The following is a 20,457-nucleotide window of genomic DNA, read 5'->3' on the forward strand; positions in this document are numbered from 1 at the left end:
CTCGAATTAGTTTTAAATGTCGAGAGAAGAAAAAATGTATTGACTTTATAGTTAATATAATATTATTATTTTATCATTAACAATCACATATCATAAAATCTAGTATCTATATATTATTCCAAGGAGTAATTTTTTTTTAAAAAATTTCTCAAAGTATACGATCAAATTATGTTTCATCCAACTATTTGCAAGTTACAATTTATATTGTAACTAACAAAAATTATAGTTATTTAATACTAATTTTTGATCAAATCTATTTTGTTATGTATTATTGAAATTAAAAATAATAATAATTATGATTATAGCAGTGTGTTAAAAAAAATATCGTAATATTTTCTGGACATAATAGATTTTTTTTAATAAATTGGTTCTTTTTATTATGTTATTTTATTTATAGACTTAAACTTTTCAACTTTTTAGTTTTTCATTTTTTTTTTTTTGATCGTGTATGATTAATGTTTTGAGTAAAATAACTTGAGAATATTTACTAAATTCCTCAGAAGTTTTTCTTATAGCCGTCAAAAAATATCGTAAATAAATAAATATTCATATTTTACTTTTTATTTTTTTTTGAAACATTGTCACGCAGATTTTAAAATTATATTTTAAAGTTATAAATTTGTAAAGTATTTATTTTAGAACCAAAAGTTTGAAACATTGATACAAAACTCTTCGTAAGTCAATAGATATATAAGTTATTCTTAAAAGATTTTTATTTATTTTTGAGTGTTTGGAGTATAGATACAGTCAAAATATTAAATTGAACTAATAAAACGTAAAAAAACGATTTTTCATCAAACAGTTTTCATTATTTTATAATATTATATTCAAAAAATATAATCAATAATTAATATGAATATAAATTATAAATAGAAATAAACAAAAAATAAAATATATAATTAAATTTAAATAGTTTAAAATTATCTGAATATTTTTATAACTGCATTGCGTTTAGAAAATGTATACATATACAGATTACCTAATAGTGGAATAATGTAAATTTATATAGTTAATATTTTTGAATGACAATTAAATAATTGACTAAAACCCTTGAAGAGGAGAAATTGATAGGTACTTAATAACTGTTTAATTTGTTCTATCATTAAATAAATACAAACTCGGTTAAAAAAAATGTTAAAAAATGAACCTTCCATTATACCATTCAAAACTTGTTTTGGAAATAACAATAATTTTTAAACATTTAAAATTTTGTTACAGAAAACCTTTCTAAATTGTTCCTTTATTCGTTCTTTTTTTTACAAATTTCAATCGATATTCTATAACAGAATTGACTTATTGGGTATGCAAAACTAATAAAAATTTCACTATAATTTTAGTTATAATTTATAAAGGTTAGAGTATAGATGTATAGCTATACTTAATAATTTAATGGTGTTAAATAAATAATATTATTATTATCTATCTATCAGACTATTACCTATATTAAAATTGATGTATGTATGGTAGTTAGTATTAAATTATACGTGAATAAATTAAAGTAACTCAAAAACTGACATGTCACGTAGACGTAGGTACTAACTTGTGCCTAAATGTATACCGTATACGACTATAAGGACAGCAACAAAAAAAATAATATTAAAATTTATAATGAATTCTATCAAGTGTTTAACATCTCACTATCGCCATCTAGTAATTGGAATGTACCGAAAAAGTGTCATATGTTTTATGATCGTCATATCAGAAAACTTATCAATTTATCAATAAAGATTATTTTATGAACTATTTCATCTTATTAGACATTATTTATTTGTATTTTTTTTTTAAATTGAGTTAACAAGGAAAGTTTATTTATTTGTTTATAATTATTACCTAATTATTCATTTATAGGTGATAATAGTATTAAGTGTAGTAGGTATAGTTTTTAAACTTGATAGAACTATGAATTCTTCTAAAGCCATAAGATGTAGCATTCCGTTAACGAGGCTGCATAAAATCAATAGTATTTCTGTTGGTCGTAGAATTTCTACATACCCTCAACTATTACGGAAATATTCAAAGGTTGCTGGGATTGCAGGAGCAGGCATTACAAGTGTCATAACATATGGGCTAATGTCTGACTTCAGAGTACATGCGTTTTCAAAGAAAAAAGTAAGTAAAACCAATAACAGTTAATTATTTTACTAAGTTAAACATTTTGTACACAGATGAAAAGCACTTGTTTAAAACGGGTGCACCCACAAAATTTTCTATTTTTAAACACATTATCATGTTCTATAAGAGGACTATTGTACTAGAACATTTATATTGTGAACAATGCCTATTTAAATTTAATTGGCACTTACATGATTTACCTATATAGTATAGGCCATACTGCACTTTTTTATTCATTTATCCAGCTTAAATATGTTAAAAATATATAAATAGGTACTCAAAATTTAAATTACAATTCTATAATTTTAGGTAGGTATGTTATAAATTAAGTAGTCATTTAACCAGGACTAATCATCATTATATTTACTCACTTTGAAATGTAGATTAACCAAATACTAATAAATAACTTCATTAGTGAAAATGTATTATAAATTGATAAATATACTACTACGCCTATCATCTAAATCTGGGAAATAGTGTTAAACTAGGTATAGAGCTAATAATTGGTATAATAATATTTTTTAATAACTAAGAAATTACTTTAATCTGGTGTCCCTGTCTTTCTTTTCCTCTTCAAACCACTTACTTTCGTTTACAGATTTGTTATTAGAACTATTATTTTATCTCACATTTTAGCTTTTAACTTTCTATGATATCAACTTCTTATATTCTCCTTTATCTTCATTCTTGTATTTTATGTTCTTTATTAAACACTCAGGATTTTTCAACTAAATCAAATCCATTTATCTATAATGTAATAATTATTTTAATATAATCTGTAAAAGTAAAAGTCAAACTTAAATAGTTTTGGTTTTACAAAAGTAATAACTAATAATAATATGACAGTACAAATTAAAATAATATGTTGATTTAATAACCAATAAGTAGTTGCATAAAGAAAATGTATATTGTATAATTACTTTATCAATTACTTTACCTACTAATTGTGTATTATTATTTAGTTGTGTTTATCAGGATAATAATTTTCTATTAATTTTATTTAAGGACAAAATAATAATACCGAAATGTTATAACTTATGTCTTATTTAAAGAACATTTTATACTGAAATTAAAATATACATATTTACCTAGTCACCTATCTTATATTTATTATAATGTTTTTATATATATATATATATATAAAATCACAAAACAATAAAAAAAGCTTTTATTAATTTGATTAGAGTTATTTAACTATTTATTTTTAACCATTCATAATCAACTTATTTTTTTTATACCAATATAGTATAATTAATTTATTGAATACTACACTATGTATACCTATTATTGTCAACAATTTTAATATTGCTACATACCTATTATGTTGTTAGTATTATCATTGAGTATACTCAATGGTATTATTTATTTGAATTTAAAACTAAAATTATATCTAATAACTAATAAGAATAAAAATGACTATTAATATGTATATTCTACATAGATACCTAGTAGTTCAGTATAATATAATATATTAATATGTATTTCTAAACTGTGTAATAACAGCTAAATAAGTGAATAAATAGATAGATTCTATGTTTATTGTTTAAAAGATTTACAAGATAGGTATATAAGTACTGCAAAGCATGGTGACTGTATAGCAATCATAGTTAAAATATTTAAAAGTATTTTTTTTTTTCTCAAGAGATGTAACTCGTCCAGTAAGTATCAAATATTTACACATAATTAAAGATGACGACAGCGATATAACAAAATCAGTATGCCGCGGGTAACAACAGCTTTTGATTAACCAATGAAAAACAATGATATGAAACAGCCGACAAAAATACCCTGTGGTGTCTCACCAACTAACCATTTATAACACTGATGTTATCTGAACTCGGCCGGTCTACCCCCTTGTCACCTTATTGTTCAGTGTTTAGGCCTACTTACATAAATATAGTAAAATACGTAACTATTGGGCCCTACTCGCATGTGAATAAAAAATAAGATTTGAGTCAAATTATACATTTATTGAAGATCGTTTATCTTACCTAGTTTTTTTTTTTTTTTTCGTAATAAAATTAATTCCATCATATTACTACGTTTAGTGAAAATATGCTAAAACATGAAAATACTTATGTAGAGTTAGTCTTTTCAATCATTTGCTTATTATCTATCACATTGTAAAATATGATTATCGATATTGGTACCTCTAGTTTGCTTCAAATATCTAGTTATTGCACTAAAAATTTATCTTAAAAATACATTTAATCACCTATATATTTAAGTTATATAAGTACATGATTAATAATTTTAACATAATATAGAAGTTATTTTATATTTATATATAGATAATATCAAAAATAATGAAATTAATGTTAAAAACATTAAATATAGGTAATAAATTGTATGATATTATAACACTATAATAGTAATTTATAAATTATGTAATAAGTATGATACCAGTTGCACCTTGGTCTATAGCAATAAATTACTTATATGTTCACCTAATCACTCTAATCTATTGATAAATTTGTCATGTTTACGTCAAGATTATGGCAATATTTACTGTCTTTATTTCTCGAAAACATTATGAGTACGTTATGTTCTACTTAGTAAATATTAGATTCATACCTATCCTTTCGTCCCAGTCAAAAAACTGAATTCACAGTAATTTCGTCCGGAGAGAAATTTGATCCCTGAGAGTTATTAACCCATATGGCTTTAGTCTCAGACGAATATTGTTCATAAGATATTTGATTCCTTTGGTTTTGATATACATAAGCTATCTGAAAACCCCGGTTCAGCAATTAATACGATAATGTACACATTTGTAATTGAATTAAATTTCTAAGCTTAATATTATTTTCTTACCACTTAAATATTACTAAAGTAATAAATTAAATAATGATTTAAAACTTGAGAAAACAAATATCAATATATACCACCACGTCGGCCACTCTTATTTTAATATTGAATTTACTATAGATAAAACGTCCAACACATACTGGTGACGAGGACAAAATGTTCTGAATGTATTCTATTTATTTTAAGAAATATTATGTTAAGTATTTACTAACATAATAAATAAGACTATGGGTGCCTGAATGGAGAGGCGGCGCAAAACAAGAAATTCTCCCCTGGACTAAAATATAATTTTGAAATTTTAAACCTTTATTATTGTTTAAATGAATATCATAAGATTTTTCGATCTAAGTATAGATTTATTTATTTTTTAATGCACTTTTAGATTTTGAAAGAAGCGATTAATGTATTGATTTTACCATGGTGCGGAAATTGTTTGTGTCTGTAAATACTTAATGGGACTATCAAAATACTTCGATTATCAAAAATAGGGATAGTTATTGATAGTAATTGGATCTATTTGGTACTTTGAATAGTCAAAAGTAAAGAATTCCTGTATTGTATTATTATGAATTTTACTACCTATATGCAATGGCATTTTTTTATTTCTTTTAAGATATTATGACTATTTAAACTATGAATCTATTTTTACTATTTTACAGTATTTATAGAAAGTTGTTGTCAAATTTTTAGTTATACAACTTAATACAATATATAGTATAAATGTAATATTTTGAGAAAAAATTGTATCAACCTACTATAATACTAAAAGAAAAATAAACGACTTTAATAGTTATATCAAAAAACATATCACGAAATATGTAGACTGACAGACCGTTTCCGTCTAAAATCGTTTTTCGTGTACAATGATATATCATTGAATTCAAATTTAACACACCCATAATAGTTTTTGATGTTTGATTTCATTATGCCCTTCCTTGATAAATTTCACGAGAGCGTCCATAAATTAAAAATCAAACCAAATATAAAACAAGTAAAAATTTAGTATTGTAATATGTTATACATTATATTAATCCGTCTAATTTTTATTAATTTAATGTATTCCATACTTTTTTTTTTTACATATTGACAAATCTTTCTATTATCTCAAACTTATTTAGATCAAAGGTTTAGCTTTATTGTCATTATTATTTATTCATATTCGTTATTTAAAAATCAAATATTTTATCATCTTTAAAATAATCATTGTAGGTTTTTTATACTTGTTATGTTCAAATCAAATAATTTACTGTTAATAATTAATTTTATTTAATAAAAAAACATTTCATTAAAAATATATGGACTATATTATTTTTATAAAAACTAAACATCAGTAAAATATTATGTGACATAGAGCATAGGTACCTAATGATTTTCGAATTAAACTTAAAAATCCTTTAAAAAACGCCTACCTAAAAACCGAAAATTATATTAATGTAAAAAATTATCTATAACATAATTTCGCTGTAACTATAATCATATACCTGTGTAATTGGATATTACAATAAGGTACTTTCAAATACTTATATAGTATATATATTACATAATACAACTGGAACTGAAGTACAATGTATCTACATATGTTTTTCTTGAATAGTTGGATACCATCTAAAAATTTGTGAGATCGTAAATATTCATTGTTTTGGATGTTTAAATATGGCTTGAGTTTTTGAACAATAAAAACAACCCTTTGTTGTTCTCCTTAATAGTCTGATGTCTTCGCGATATCTTTTATTTTAACAGCCCATTAGATTTATTTTCAAGATCGTAGTCGTGTGAAACTAAACATCACGTACATTTTGACATCATGATTGATTGTTTAATCAATCGTCAAGCTATATTTTTTAGTATAAAAGGGTAAAAGTGTTTAATTTAAATTATGTCTTGATAATTTATATACCCTTAATATTATTGTTCTTATCAAGAAGTTCTTAACTGTCGACTCTTCTTTATTACCCACGTATTTTTTTCAACTACATATAATAGCGTTGAAAGGTGTACGAATACAGCTGTGTTTTTCCGAGTAAGTCTGATAGTCCATCTGTTTGACGCATTTGATGACAAACGTCCTGAATGACCCACGTGTGTGAAATAAAACCCAATAGAAAAGAAGGAAGAAATCTATCAATTTTGTTCTTGTATTTATTTACAACTAATTTTAAAGATACTTTTCGGGATAATTGTTTGTTATTTTATCAGCTGCTACCAGAGTCTACAGTTACAGTTTTGGAGTGAACTATACTCGGACATAACTTTTGCCTCTTCATGAACCCATTCAGTGGGTCATTACATTCTTGATGTATTAATAAATAATATACCATAGTATATTAATATGGAATATCAAAAAATTAATCGATCCATACTATAATATTGTTATTTTTAATAATATTTTTACTAATACTCGTATAATAGCATGTATTGTAATATATTTTATTTTAATATTGCACGAGTCATAAAATTAAAAAAGTGAAATAAATTATAACTATATAAATATGATCATCTATTTTAATGTATTATATTAAAGTAAGAAATATATGAGTTACATGTTGAATATCTTTAATTAAATAAAAAAATAGTATTAAGTTCTAAAAACAACTAATTATTTTGGTTTAATATGGTATATTATTTTTATACAAAAATTTTAAGAATTTTGAAGTACTTAGAGTATCTACTTACATTAATTATTATAATTTACAATAATATTCAATTTAATAATTTACTGCTAAAATTCTGGTTAATAATAATTAATAAATACTACGTTAAACAAAAAACTTTTAAAGTATTGTTATAATTAAAAAAAATTGTCAGAAAATTAAATCATAAAATCATAACACCTTTTGGGTTTTTTATCCTATTGTCATTCTAAATTAAACTATTATATTATTTATTTAATGACTATGATTTTGGATTTGAGTACATTAGCATACCTAATTATTCTTATAAGAATTATAAGATGACGAAATTAATTTTGAAAAATACATCTAATTATAACAATATTTGTAGTTAGTTTAAATGCTTCTATATTAAAAGATCCAAGTTAAAATAATCGATATAAACTATATCCACACGCATTGTATATTATAATTGGAAATCAATCAATGTACCAAAAAGTATTATAAAACCTGTAAAAATATATTTCATAAGATACTTTAACGATGTTGTATACTCGTCTATTTCAATTTAATTTTTTTTTCTTGCTAAATTGTAAATTTTTAATGTATAATAAATACAAGTAAATTGTAAAATATTTTTATTTATATTTGTTAGTAATTAATAATTATGATTTTAAATAATTTATATTTCAAATACTTTCTTACTTTTTAATTACTTATTAAATTAATGTAGATTACTGTTAATAATCAAACTGTTAAAGTTATACAATTTATTTACATTTCAGAGAGAAAATGACGAATATCTAAGTGGTCTACACTTGACATCACGTGAAAAACGTTTCATTAAATTCGCTTCAGTTGAATATCATGGACAACTTTATATGACTCCGCAAGACTTTTTGGAATCATTCGTCGACGAACAGCCTAGAGGTATTAACAAATCAACTACTTACATAGTTATAAAATTATTTCACAAACTTTTAAATACAATTTATATTAGTATTATAAAAGTAAGTAGAAATTACTGAACCGATTTTAATAAAAGTTATATGGATTTATTGGGTTCTTTGAGACCCGGAGGGTTTTCAACACGTTAACGGCCGCATGTCAGCGTAAGTCGACACGTGGGTATCTTAAAAATAACCGATGTCAACTGTACTTAACATGCGGTCTATATTAGTAAATGGGGTTTCCTGATACATTTTTCTAACAACTGTACAAATTATGTATGGTTTTATTCATTACAGATTTTTTAAAAAAAAAAATACGTTTTTATAATGATAATAAAAATATAACGCAACGGCATATCGAATGTAGTTTATCACCATGATAAAGCTTCAACATTGTGTGTTTTCGTAAAACAACTGACGCGGTAATGGTACTGCCCGACCGTCTCGTCTGTAATCCAAATTGCTCTTGACAAACTTGACACACACGATTTAATGCAGTTTTTAGTGCACAATATCATTCAATCTATCCGCCGTACCTTAAATGACAAAATATATTTATCCACGGCTGTACGTTATCCGCATTCTGATACACCGTTTCCCTAACAGAAACGGCGCGTCAACGTAATTAAGGATCCAAGACAGTTTCACTAAGCGCCTTGTCATCGGTCATCAGTCATCACACTACAGTATATAACATTTATGACGTTTACACGTGATTTAATAGTACTCTTATTAAAAGTATGGCATATTGAACTAACTTTTAGCAAATACATCGCATATATTATACTATATATTATCAACCAATAATTATTATAATATTATATCACCAGTTATAACCTAACTCAAAAGACAATACCGCAAATCGTTGAACGGTTATAGAATTACAAAATTTAAACAACTTAAAATTACCTTGTCTAAATATCTAGAAAATTTCATTGTATATAGAAAATAATAATTAACGTAATGGTGAAAAATCTCAAGTCCCTACGATTAACGTTTTTCGAATGTTTTATTCAAACTAAACTCTTTAAAAGAAAAACTATTATTTTTCACAAATTATTTACCTACTATATATTTAATTTAAATCATACATAGATAATAAACTCATTAATTTCTAAAAAATGTGTCATTGTTTTTCTAGCTCGACTTCAGAGACACTTAATGGTAGATAAGGATTTAGAAGAATTTCGTGATAAAGTGCCTGGGCTTAAAAAAGGATCTTCACAACTTTTTCGAACACTCCGAGACAAAGGAATCATATCTTATACAGAATATTTGTTTTTATTATCTGTGTTAACTAGTGAGTAAAGCAAAGTGATTTAATTAAAAATATTTCCGATTCGGCATCATATTTTATACTTATTGTGAATTTAAAACCGTTTCCTTGCAGAACCACAGAGTGGATTTCGTATAGCATTTAATATGTTTGATACGGATGGAAACCATAGAGTAGACAAAAATGAATTTCTGGTGGTAAGAACAATATAGCACATATCGTAATTATAATCTATTATTAGTTTTTATATGTAATATAGTTCTTATTAGTATTTTATTTTTAATAATACAGTAATTCAAAGATTAAACTTATTCGGATTTTAATTTTTCAATTTTTTTAAAATAAATTATTTACATAATGAAATCATATATTATAATAATAATTATCTGTGATCGACGTCTTACTGTATTTTTAAATCATCAAGTTAAACTTTTATTCCATCCTGCATGTTTTCACCATTTTTAATTTTCATTTATAAATTTTTATTTTCATAATTTCTGGACGTAAAACTACTTCTATTATTGGGGTTTAACGTTCATATTGCATGTATTTATATAAAGGTAGATATATGTATTTTATCATACAATAAAAGTGTACAGTTGAAATAACGTATATGCGTATTGCCTTTTCAAACTAAAATATTATTTTTTCACCCCAGTGGCGTTATTTAAATTTTATTTTTAATATATGTATTTGTACGCACCCCAAAAACTATGCCTGGAATTATCCATTTTTCAGACCAACCAATTTAAGACGTGGGCCAAATCACGATAATAATGGATTTTAAATACGATGTGATTTAAATGACGTCACTTTTTTACCCTAGAAGCTAATTTAAATGAGTTCAATACCTCAATTGTACACCTATTTCATTTTAGTTATTTTGCATTTAAATTTAAATCTTCCAGTTCGTTAAATTTTATTAAACAAATTTTCTACAAACAACAATATATAAGTTAAGTGTTTCGTATTTATTTATTTATGGTGTTAACCATGTCTAAGTTAAGTGTTTGTTTAGAACGCGTTGTAATATCATATAATAAATAAAAGTTTAGTTTTAGGTATTATTTTATTACCGCTAAATATTTGTCGTTTTAAAAAAAAAATTGGGTCTTTTAATGTCGTTGTTCAATATAATATTTCTCATTACTTTTATTTTATTATTTATTTTATGTTTTATCAGATAATACGGCTCCTAGCTGGAAAACCAGCCCTCAGAATAGATCTTAATAAACATGCTAAAGAAATTGTGAGTGAGTTGTCTATAATATGGTTATTTATTTATTATACTTTTTAAATACGGATAATAGGGTGGCCCCCTGGTAATAATATTTAGTAATAATTAAGATTGAATAACATGTTACATAATATAATACCTAATAAAAGATATGTTTTTTTTTGTCTGCGATGAAAGCAAATCAAATGTTAACGAACAAACTTAAAATTTATCTACTTAATTTTAGGCATCTAACATATTATATTTAAAATACTGCTTATATTATTAAACAACGACACATAGTTATAACTATTATTACTACATATTTCTATCGAATTATTTTACGTATGCCAGAAACGTCTTACACTATTATCATTAATATTAGTATTTATTCTACTAAAAAGTTAAAATAGAGTATAGAAAATATTGAGTAGAATCCAAAACAATAAATACTATTTCAAAGTTAATAATTTATTTTATATATCTATTTGAATGTTTTGGTCCTAAATACTAATTACTAAATCAAAGATTTTATGTATTTTATGATCAACATTACCAGTTACCAGATATTAATAATGAAATCACGATTCTATTACTTCTATATCTACAACGGTAAATTAAATAATAAAAAATGTATTTCATTAATTCAATACGGAAAATAGGTTGTTTAATCTGTTAGTAGTTACGATTTATTTTATCCCCCCCCCCAAAAAAAAATAAGTTAAAATTTCATGAATTCGTTCATTAAATCAAAATATCAAATATTAAAGTAATATATTGTATTTACCTATTTATAAACATTTAATGTTTAAATTTAAAAAAAAAAAATAAAAAATAATTAAAATATATTGTTAACATGTTTAGCACTGTACACGTCTTATTTTACTCACTAATAAAAATATATTATTAATCTATAATCGATATATTTTGTAAAACAAAATTGCATGAAAAGTAAATTAATATCATGCTTTTTTTGTTGCCTGTACTTTGTCTGGGTCATTTATTTCAATATTTCGTACTGACTATAATTCTGTCGTTTCTATTTATAATATATTGTCTAATAAATATTCTCACATACTTACAATAACAACGATCACACATTACTCACCATTGTACGAGTACCTAAACAATATTCGTCTTATTTGTCTATTTATTCGTAGTTCGTCTGACTTAATTTGTGCACTCTTGTTAACAAAATTAAAAATATATACGATTGCATTATCATAGAATACCCATAAGTACATAAAATCTACAAGCAAAATGGGTCATTTTATCATTAGATTATTGCGCAATGTGTTAATATGTTTAACTAATAATTAATTATTATATTAATATGTATTATACGAGTTTTCATAACCACATCATAATGTACGAGTACGTATTATTATATGATATATAAATATTATATCGGTATTTAGTAGGTACCTATAATTAAAACATTAAAATTATGTTTATGTATTTCGATAAAATAGCTGTCTTTGATTATGCTGCAGTTTAATCTAAATAATTGTGGTCTATCGATGATAGCGGTTGACACAATACACAGATACGCTTTACCAGTTCTACTTCTATTTTAGCTAAAAATTACGAAAATAATGGAAAAATACTTTCAGAACCCATGGATCCATGTGTAAAGAACGATTCGTGAAAAATCAAACCTCAATATTTTTTTAATAAATAAAGGAAACAACAACTTAACGTTTAATAATTGAGCTTGGGTCAATGGACATTCTCGTGAATAGGCTAATTATAATGGTCTCTCTCAAATAGAATATTTCCATGAAGTGCAAGGAATGGTCGATTAGTCGTAACGAGAATTTTGTCAATCCTTAAAAGGAATGGCATAACACCAAGATTTATCAGGTATTTTTGTACATACAATTATATTTAAATTTTTAAATTTTTTTCATACTTGATAAAATCATAGCGGAGTATCCTTAATACACAAAAAGACCTATTTGGTTGTTTTTTGAGGAATATGCCAATTATTTTTACTTTGAAGTAGTTTAAATGACAGCTTAAAAAATTATTTAATTTTAATTGTTGGAACGAACATTTCTAAAACTTAAAAATGTTATTATTTTTTATATTATTTGTAATTTCAATATTAATTTTTATTATAAAACTAAATATATTTAAAAAATTATTTTATTATTTATAAATTATAACTACAAGTGTAGGTAAGCGAAGTAATAGACCAATATTTTATGTGATACCTCCGTATCATTTCACTCCGCTCGCAAGAACTTAACATACTAATAACTTACAAACTATTCGTTCGCATTTCGATTTTTATGTATCGAAATCAATAGCGCAACCCAGGGAGGGGTCTTCAGGTTCGGACCACCCACCCCCCTTGAACCGTGACGTATCTTTCTAAAATGCCGTAATTTTGTTGTTACAGCAGTATGTACGCATCATACATACCTTTATTCTTTACGTTTAATTATCATTCAATATTACATTATAATTACAATGTTTACATTAATCAAACAATAAGTAATAATTAAATTTGCTTGTTACTTTAAAATAATAATATTTTTGGATCCCCCCTTAAAAAATCCTGGTTGCGCCACTGATCGAAATACTCATAAAAATATTTTGCTTCAAAATATGAAATTAAAAATGTACCTATGTTAATATGTTATCGTTCAAAAAATTAAAAACTTAAAATTTTTTTTTTCAAAAACGTTAATATATTTTGAAATTATAAGTTTTCTTCAATAAAAGAATCACTATTAGCATGTTTACGTATTGGTATACATGAATACATTATAGATACATTTTAATGAATTATGATGTACCGACGTAGCGTCGCCGTATTTGTCTACCCTATTATCCTGCAAAGTAATTATAAATAATAATGAAAATCGTGAAAAGCTGGTGAGGGGTACCAAATGTTTTGTGGCTTAATAAAAAATGTAAGTGGGCGTTTTGTTACATACATGTGATATTACAGTTGTCCCAATTATCTACGAAACAAGTCAGTGTCAATCAATGGATGCCGGACGAAGATTCAAACATCATTAATCGCGCTGCTAATGAATTGGTCGGTTTATCTTATTGTTTACGTATTTATTTTATTTGCTTTGCTTTATACACACACATATGTCTATAATGTGTACATTTTATGTTTGCGTGTTACGCTTACGACTTTTTTTTTTCATTTATCCGCACAATATTTTTTGTTTAATAAATGTACGCATTTGCAATTCTACAACTACTTCTTACTTCTTAATTATACTAACACGATAAGTAGTGTATGGTTGACATTTTACGTTTGTCGGTTAAGATGGAAAAGATCTTCAGCCAGTCTTGGAAAGACAAACACGGTGTGGAAGACGGCAAGTCTGACACGGATAAAATAAACGCCGACGATTTTGTGGATGACGCTCAGGGTCTACAGAAGAAGCATTTAGTCGACACTACGTTGATCGTTCATTTTTTCGGCAAAAAGGGAGACAACGTACTACTGTACGAAGACTTCAGAAAGTAATAATTTTTTACATTATTATGTATTATATTCTACAATTTTTAGTAAATACAATCGTCACCACGATGTTGTAGTGTATAGAAATACAAAACATTATTAGATGAGGTGAGGGGTTTTAAATAGTTTGAATTCGTTTTTCTCGTAGGTTAAGTTAGGCACACGACACATGTGTATATAATTTTCCTGCAGCATTCCTATTTCAATCGGACGCTATTCTGACGGTTCTGGTAAGAATAAGTTAGTTCACAATCAAGATATTTTGAACGACCAAGTGCTTTAATAAATCAGTGGTGGACGTTTTCTTTTATGGGTGAGAAGGGTGTGGAGAGAAATCATTTCATTACTGTTTTTATTTTATGTGTTTCATTCCTCATTCCTCATCCTGTTTCTATTTTCAAATTAACGCGTTTTATAGCACAAGTATATATCTAATTTTCTGTCAAAAATTATCCTCTCAGTCAATTAATGATAGAAGTATTTTTTTCTGCTTGAAAACGTGATGAATGACACACCAAAAAAAAAATCATTTTAAAACCAATATATTCGTCAATATGCTCAAAACTTAGAAATATACAAAAACATCTTTTTATCTATATCTAATTGACAATTGTATTGAACAAAAAATTATTTAAACATAATATACTCAAAAATATATTACTTTTTAGATAAATGTATATTTAAACTAGAAATAATTACTAGTATTAAAGTGGACATTTTAGTATTATTCACTCCACTTATTTTAATCTACTTAAAATAATAAATATCAAACATGTCTATAATAAGTGATACAATGGTATAAACTATTTGTTAGTTTCATGGAAAATCTACAAACTGAAGTACTTGAAATGGAGTTCCAACAGTTTGCCAAGGGAGGAGATACCATTAGCGAAATGGATTTTGCCAAAATATTATTGAGATACACTCACTTGGATACAAATCTGTAAGCCATTTTGATTTATTTTACGCATTGTTATAACTTTTTTAATTTGAAAATATGTACTTGAAATAGGTGTGATACATATTTAGACCGATTGTTGGAGAGAATCAAAATGGACAAAGGCATACCACCAGGTATTTCGTTTGACGAGTTTAAAGTGTTCTGTCAATTCTTAAACAATTTGGAAGACTTTACTATTGCTATGAGAATGTATACACTAGCTGATCACCCTATATCTAAAGGTAATAACTAACAAAATATTAATAAATAATCAGCATAGACAATTAAAAACAGTTAGAAAATATTGTGAGAACTGAAAATCACTTGAATTATTGAAAATATACATTTTAAAAGTTATCAAATAATATTATTTGTGATTTGAGTTCTTGTGGTATTAGTTTTTAATTTACTTATATTATACAAAATATATTTTTTTAATTATTATAGTTAAAACAATAATGATAAAAAATATATTTTTTTTTTTTTGAGAATGTCCTATATATTCCATTTGTTCAACACTGATCAAAATTTAAACTTGGAAACTTCATCATTCATTGGTATATTTTTATGTTAGCCCTAAGAACAATATTGTACTTTACTTTTCAGACGAATTTCATAGAGCTGTTAAGATATGTACAGGAACCAGTTTGAGCAAGCATCTTGTGCATACTGTGTTTGCCATATTTGATGAGGATGGTGATGGTCAATTGAGTTATAGAGAGTTCATTGCCATTATGAAGGACCGACTAAATAGAGGATTCAAGGTACCAATTCTCTATATTTAATTTTACTATTAAATATAAGTATTAAAATATAATTTTTTTTAACATTTTTCAATAATTTATGAATTAATAAACATTAGTTAAATTGAATATTGCATAATCATATTATGTTATTAAGGCATAAAAATTAAAATATCAATACATTTTTATAATTTATGTTGACACTTTGTTCTAGTCGTACACAAAAAATGAAGGATGGGATGCATTCAAAATTTGTTTAAAACATGAAATCAAAACTCCTAATTAATAATAACTCCTTGTTTTATTTTATTAAATGTTTATACTTCTTTTTAATTAATTGAGTAACTTGTTTGTTTTTCAATAAATAATTATAATAGCCACTTAAATTAATCTTACTTTTTTAAGTAGATATGAAAAAAAAATTTCAAAAAAAAAAAATACAACATTAAATACATTTTATTAATAATATTTCACAAAATCAAATTTTATATGTATAAAAGTACAGATTATTGTAAACTGCATAGGAAATATGTATTACACATGCTTGTTTTTTTTTTTTTAAGTAAAATATTAATTATTAATAGAATATAGTTTGTACATCCACTGATACGTATTAAATTTTATATAATTGTTTATATAATTTAATGTTTTTGTTTTAGTTATAAGTATATGTATTAAAAAATATATAAATATGTCTAACTCATAAATTGACACACTCACTTATCTTATTAATTTGAGAAGGTGCTAATCAGGTAAGTATTTGATTAGCACAACTTAACAACCAGGAAGAATACTGCAACAAAAATTTTAAAATATTTTGATTACTACATTGATATTTAATCAATATTTAATATTATAAAAAATGTATGTTTGATTGAATTTGTCACTTCTGTTCACATCCAATACTATTTTCTATTAACACAATATTGTCTAAATGGAAAAAATTAAAAAAATATGTATTGTAGTTCATCGACATTTATAATTGATGTCTATTTTATGAACTGTAATTAATTGCTTCCTATTTGCATAGATACATTGTTAATGACTTTAAATGCAAATAACCTTTTCATTAACTTTCATCCACAGACTTATGACTTATTTTTAAAATTAACATTTAATATAATTGTTATTTGTTAACTTATATTTATTAAATATTTAAAAAAAATTCAAATACTATTTTTCAAATTGAAATAAATATTTTGACTTACCGAACAAAATCTCCTGTTGGATTTGCAAATTTGTTTCGTACCAAAAAATTTGACAATATACTAGCAACCTTTTCTGGATCATCTTCTTGTACAGCATGCCCAACTCTAGTTAATACTTGCATTTCAAATTTACCTAATTATCAAAAAATAAAATAGTAAATATATTCTAATTTATTAATAATTCAAAATAATAAAAATCATGGCATTAAATTCTCTTCAAAAAAGAGCAATTATTCATTTATACAATATTATGTTACCTTGCATTTGACCAACAGTTAAATCTTTGTCCATACGATCAATGTTAGCCAGTAATAATAATTTTTGTGCATGTATAGATAGGAATTTTTTTGAAAGTCCTTGAAACCACCCAGGCCAATGCTTTTCTGTCTTACACAAGTCAATTCTCCATGTATAATTACCCAATAATTTTTGATTCTAGAAAATACAAGATATAAATTAAAACATTTTAATTTTAATTATGAGTTACTAAATTGGTTTTACTGACAGAAATTGAAGATGCCCCAAACTCTTCATCTTCTTTAATAGAATCTATTGAATATTGAGGTTCTAAGATAGTTTCTGTTAGTACTGGAGTGTCAATTGTTGGCTCTTCTAATTCATCTGTACCAAGTTTACCAGTGGCGACACTAAAACCAAAACAGTTAGTTATGTTTAATTAACACATTTATATATAGCTATACTATTACTTTTTTATTTGTCCTGGAATAGAAACCCTGGCAGATTCTTCGTTTTTTATATGACCATTCCCCATTCTAAATTTGAAAACAATAACAAACACATTAAATTAACACTAAAACTTTCTAACAATAACTTTTAAAAATGTACACAGATAATCTGTATTTAAACATTAAATAGTAAATTCTATAAAATGGAAAATTTTGAATACTGTTAACATAAATTCTTTAGACATTTAGAACATGTTATCTAATTGTAAATTAATTAACATTTATAATTTTTAAAATTTTATCAAAATAAATATTATATTAACTTAAATATCATTTTTATTATACCTAACTATTTATAATATATTTCCAAAAAGTTGTTTTCCAATTTTTACAAAATATTCATATTATTAATTACTTGAATTCTTATGATATGATTTTAAATTTAAGTCTTAAATATAATATATTACATACATACCCCCATGAAATAGCATCTGTTAAACTTTTAAATGATTTTGGACGACTTCTCAAAAAACTTTGCATACTAGCCAATGATTCCATTGCTGAACCTTCAACCACATCAATGACAACCAAACCAATAATTGGCAAATCTGATTCTGCAGAAGAAGCAATATTTACAGCTATAGCTCCACCAAGACTGTGGCCCATTAAAACTATTGAAGGCATTTTGTCTGGGTATGATTTACGTAATAAACTTATGACATCGCTGCAATATATTTGTATTCAATTAAAATATTCTGTATGAAAATATAGACATACAAAAAAAAGTTTACTTAGTAAAAGTAGTCATTGATAAATCATTATCATCTGTAGTAAATGAATTTCCGTGTCCTCGAAGATCAACTGCTAATACTTGGCATTCACATTGTTTTACTAAATGTTTCTAGAAAACAAAATGATTTAAATTAATAATATAGTATTTAGGATATTTGAATACTATTTAATTTAAAATCTAATATAAAATAATTTTGAAACATGTTAATCTCTGCTTATGATTGAATTATAGAACAAAATTGTTTCATGTTAGCAAGATAATTTGATAGAACAAAATATTCTACTGCATTTTGTTATATATGTTTTTGATAACTATTACATAATGTACCAAAAGAAAACAACTAACATAACTCTATGGGTTAATTTATCAAAGCAAACACCAAAGATTAGATTTAAAATTATAGTAAAATTGATATTTTAACATTATAACGTTGTGCACCAAAATAATGAAAAAAATTATTACACACATTTAGTATTAATAGAAAACTACTTAACATATATTACATCAAACAATTATAGTGTTACTCACAGCAAAAAGAGACCACGTGAGAGCATTAAACCCTCCACCGTGGAGCAAAACAATCAGTACAGATTCAACATTGCCCAGTGAGTAGGTCGCAAACCTGTTACCATCAATTTCAACAAAGCGTTTATGTTCAAAATACTCACTCCAAGATATGGGAGTCAACTCTTCGTATGAACGATTCAATCTAAACAAACAACCCGACTTGTTAATACAATTGTAATACAAACATAGGTACTGTTTGTTTTACACTCCGATCTCATACCTAGTTTTCCGCTGAGGTGGTTTTTTAAAGTTTCCTCCCATTAGACCGAATTTACCAATATGAGACATAGTGATCTGTAAGTAGGTTCCTGACTAAACTATATTGACTATATAAGTGTTTTTTTCTTTCACATGTCTTGAACACCAACAGAAAGATGTGATTTTTTTTTCTAGTTTATTGGTCTTTCAGATAATCTAAATAACAAAAATTAGAAGTTTTACATTAAAACCTCTGTATGAATGCGAAACAAACTTCCTGTACAGTTAAGAGTCCTGTTCAATTTTTATGTCTAACTCAAAACACTTCACATCCAATACCTATCACTAATCAGTAATCACTATCAGATATCAGTTAACATAAAAAAAAGAAACACAGTGATAAATGATAATCGTTACCAATGATAAGTCATTAATCGTTATCATAGTTAAATTTAAATTTAATTTCTCATAAATTCATAATTTAAGTAAAAGTTATGAGATGACCATGGTGGCGAGGTTACAAAACAAATTTTTTTAATAACAATATTAGAATGGAGTAAAAATTCCCGGTTTTCCTCGACTTTTTGTTTATTTTATTCCGATTATAAATAAAATTGTGGACATTTTTAATTTTTACCTGTTTAAAGTACAGACTCGATCCAATTTTTTATTCAAAATCACCCACAAAGTTGAAAATCAATCACTTTTTTCCAACTACTTATTGTGTACACACGCAAAAAAACACACATCTCTCATTACACTCAGAATCTGAAATTAAATGTTAAATTATTTTAAATAAACATTTTAATTAAATAATTCATTGAATTTCGAAAATTATTTTGTAGATGCTAAGGCTTGAAA

The 20,457-nt window shown here is 25.1% G+C and overlaps 2 protein-coding genes across 4 annotated transcripts; one reads left to right on the forward strand and one right to left on the reverse strand.

Moving 5' to 3' along the window:
• The first annotated feature begins 1,773 nt into the window (after nt 1-1,773).
• On the forward strand, nt 1,774-16,461 carry LOC112603495 (calcium uptake protein 3, mitochondrial). 3 transcript variants are annotated; one of them, XM_025352074.1, is made up of 11 exons: nt 1,774-2,109; nt 8,315-8,459; nt 9,621-9,779; nt 9,870-9,952; nt 10,939-11,004; nt 13,931-14,020; nt 14,264-14,463; nt 15,276-15,404; nt 15,474-15,643; nt 16,008-16,165; nt 16,359-16,461. In XM_025352074.1, the coding sequence occupies exons 1-11, from the start codon at nt 1,900-1,902 to the stop codon at nt 16,428-16,430; spliced, it is 1,482 nt and encodes a 493-aa protein (XP_025207859.1). In that variant the 5' UTR covers nt 1,774-1,899; the 3' UTR covers nt 16,431-16,461. The 3 variants fall into 3 exon arrangements, with proteins under 3 accessions (XP_025207859.1, XP_025207860.1, XP_025207862.1); XM_025352075.1 differs by lacking the exon at nt 13,931-14,020; XM_025352077.1 differs by lacking the exons at nt 10,939-11,004; nt 13,931-14,020.
• Nucleotides 16,462-16,766: 305 nt separating this feature from the next.
• On the reverse strand, nt 16,767-19,932 carry LOC112603496 (protein phosphatase methylesterase 1). Its single transcript, XM_025352078.1, has 9 exons — nt 19,619-19,932; nt 19,360-19,540; nt 18,830-18,939; nt 18,514-18,762; nt 18,060-18,125; nt 17,858-17,999; nt 17,610-17,787; nt 17,353-17,485; nt 16,767-16,937 (listed from the first exon to the last, which is right to left on the reverse strand). The coding sequence occupies exons 1-9, from the start codon at nt 19,684-19,686 to the stop codon at nt 16,919-16,921; spliced, it is 1,146 nt and encodes a 381-aa protein (XP_025207863.1). The 5' UTR covers nt 19,687-19,932; the 3' UTR covers nt 16,767-16,918.
• Nucleotides 19,933-20,457: the final 525 nt, after the last annotated feature.

The sequence above is a fragment of the Melanaphis sacchari genome, unplaced genomic scaffold (genome assembly GCF_002803265.2).
Source record: "Melanaphis sacchari strain LSU unplaced genomic scaffold, SCAv2.0 Contig10_pilon_pilon, whole genome shotgun sequence".
Lineage (NCBI taxonomy): Eukaryota > Metazoa > Arthropoda > Insecta > Hemiptera > Aphididae > Melanaphis > Melanaphis sacchari.